Genomic DNA, 502 nt, shown 5'->3' with positions numbered 1-502 from the left:
GGCGGTACTGGTAAAAGCAGGGGTGAACCTTAGCTCATCTGTTAGTGCAGTTTCCCACCCACGCTGATCCCCACCTCTCCCCAGGAGGGCACATCCAAATTTGCCACCTTGGAGATCAACCCGAAGAGGGCTCAGAAGCGGCAGCAGCAGCAGCGAGAGATGGTGAGTCTGGCACGGCTGCCCCCATCCCCCCTCCCCGCAGGGAGACCCCCAGGCTGGCCCCTGCTCTACCCTGACGCCGCTGTCCCTTCTGTCCCCGCAGGGTGTGATGCAGGGCACCATTCCCTACCTCGGCACCTTCCTCACCGACCTGGTGATGCTCGACACAGCCATGAAGGATTTCCTGGACGTATGTACCTGCATCGCTGTCCTTCCCTTCCTCTGCCCCAGGGCTGGGGCTGAAAACTGGAGGGCTGGTGCCCCACGCGTCCTGAATCCGACACTGCACCCTGCACATCCTGTGTCCCACACTGCACCCTGCGCATCCTGTATCCCACACTCC

General features: G+C 62.2%; 1 protein-coding gene across 1 annotated transcript in view; it reads left to right on the top strand.

The window, feature by feature from the left end:
* RALGDS (ral guanine nucleotide dissociation stimulator) overlaps positions 1-502 on the top strand; it is a gene marked incomplete at both ends in the record, with an annotated part of 6130 nt that overhangs the window by 3799 nt on the left and 1829 nt on the right. The window contains 2 exon segments of the mRNA XM_010151490.1: positions 85-162; positions 263-349. Of these exon segments, the coding sequence (XP_010149792.1) occupies positions 85-162; positions 263-349 (165 nt within the window).

This window comes from Eurypyga helias, unplaced genomic scaffold (assembly GCF_000690775.1).
Source record: "Eurypyga helias isolate BGI_N326 unplaced genomic scaffold, ASM69077v1 scaffold21435, whole genome shotgun sequence".
In the NCBI taxonomy this organism is placed as follows: Eukaryota; Metazoa; Chordata; class Aves; order Eurypygiformes; family Eurypygidae; genus Eurypyga; species Eurypyga helias.
This window is presented reverse-complemented; position numbering and strand designations above follow the sequence as displayed.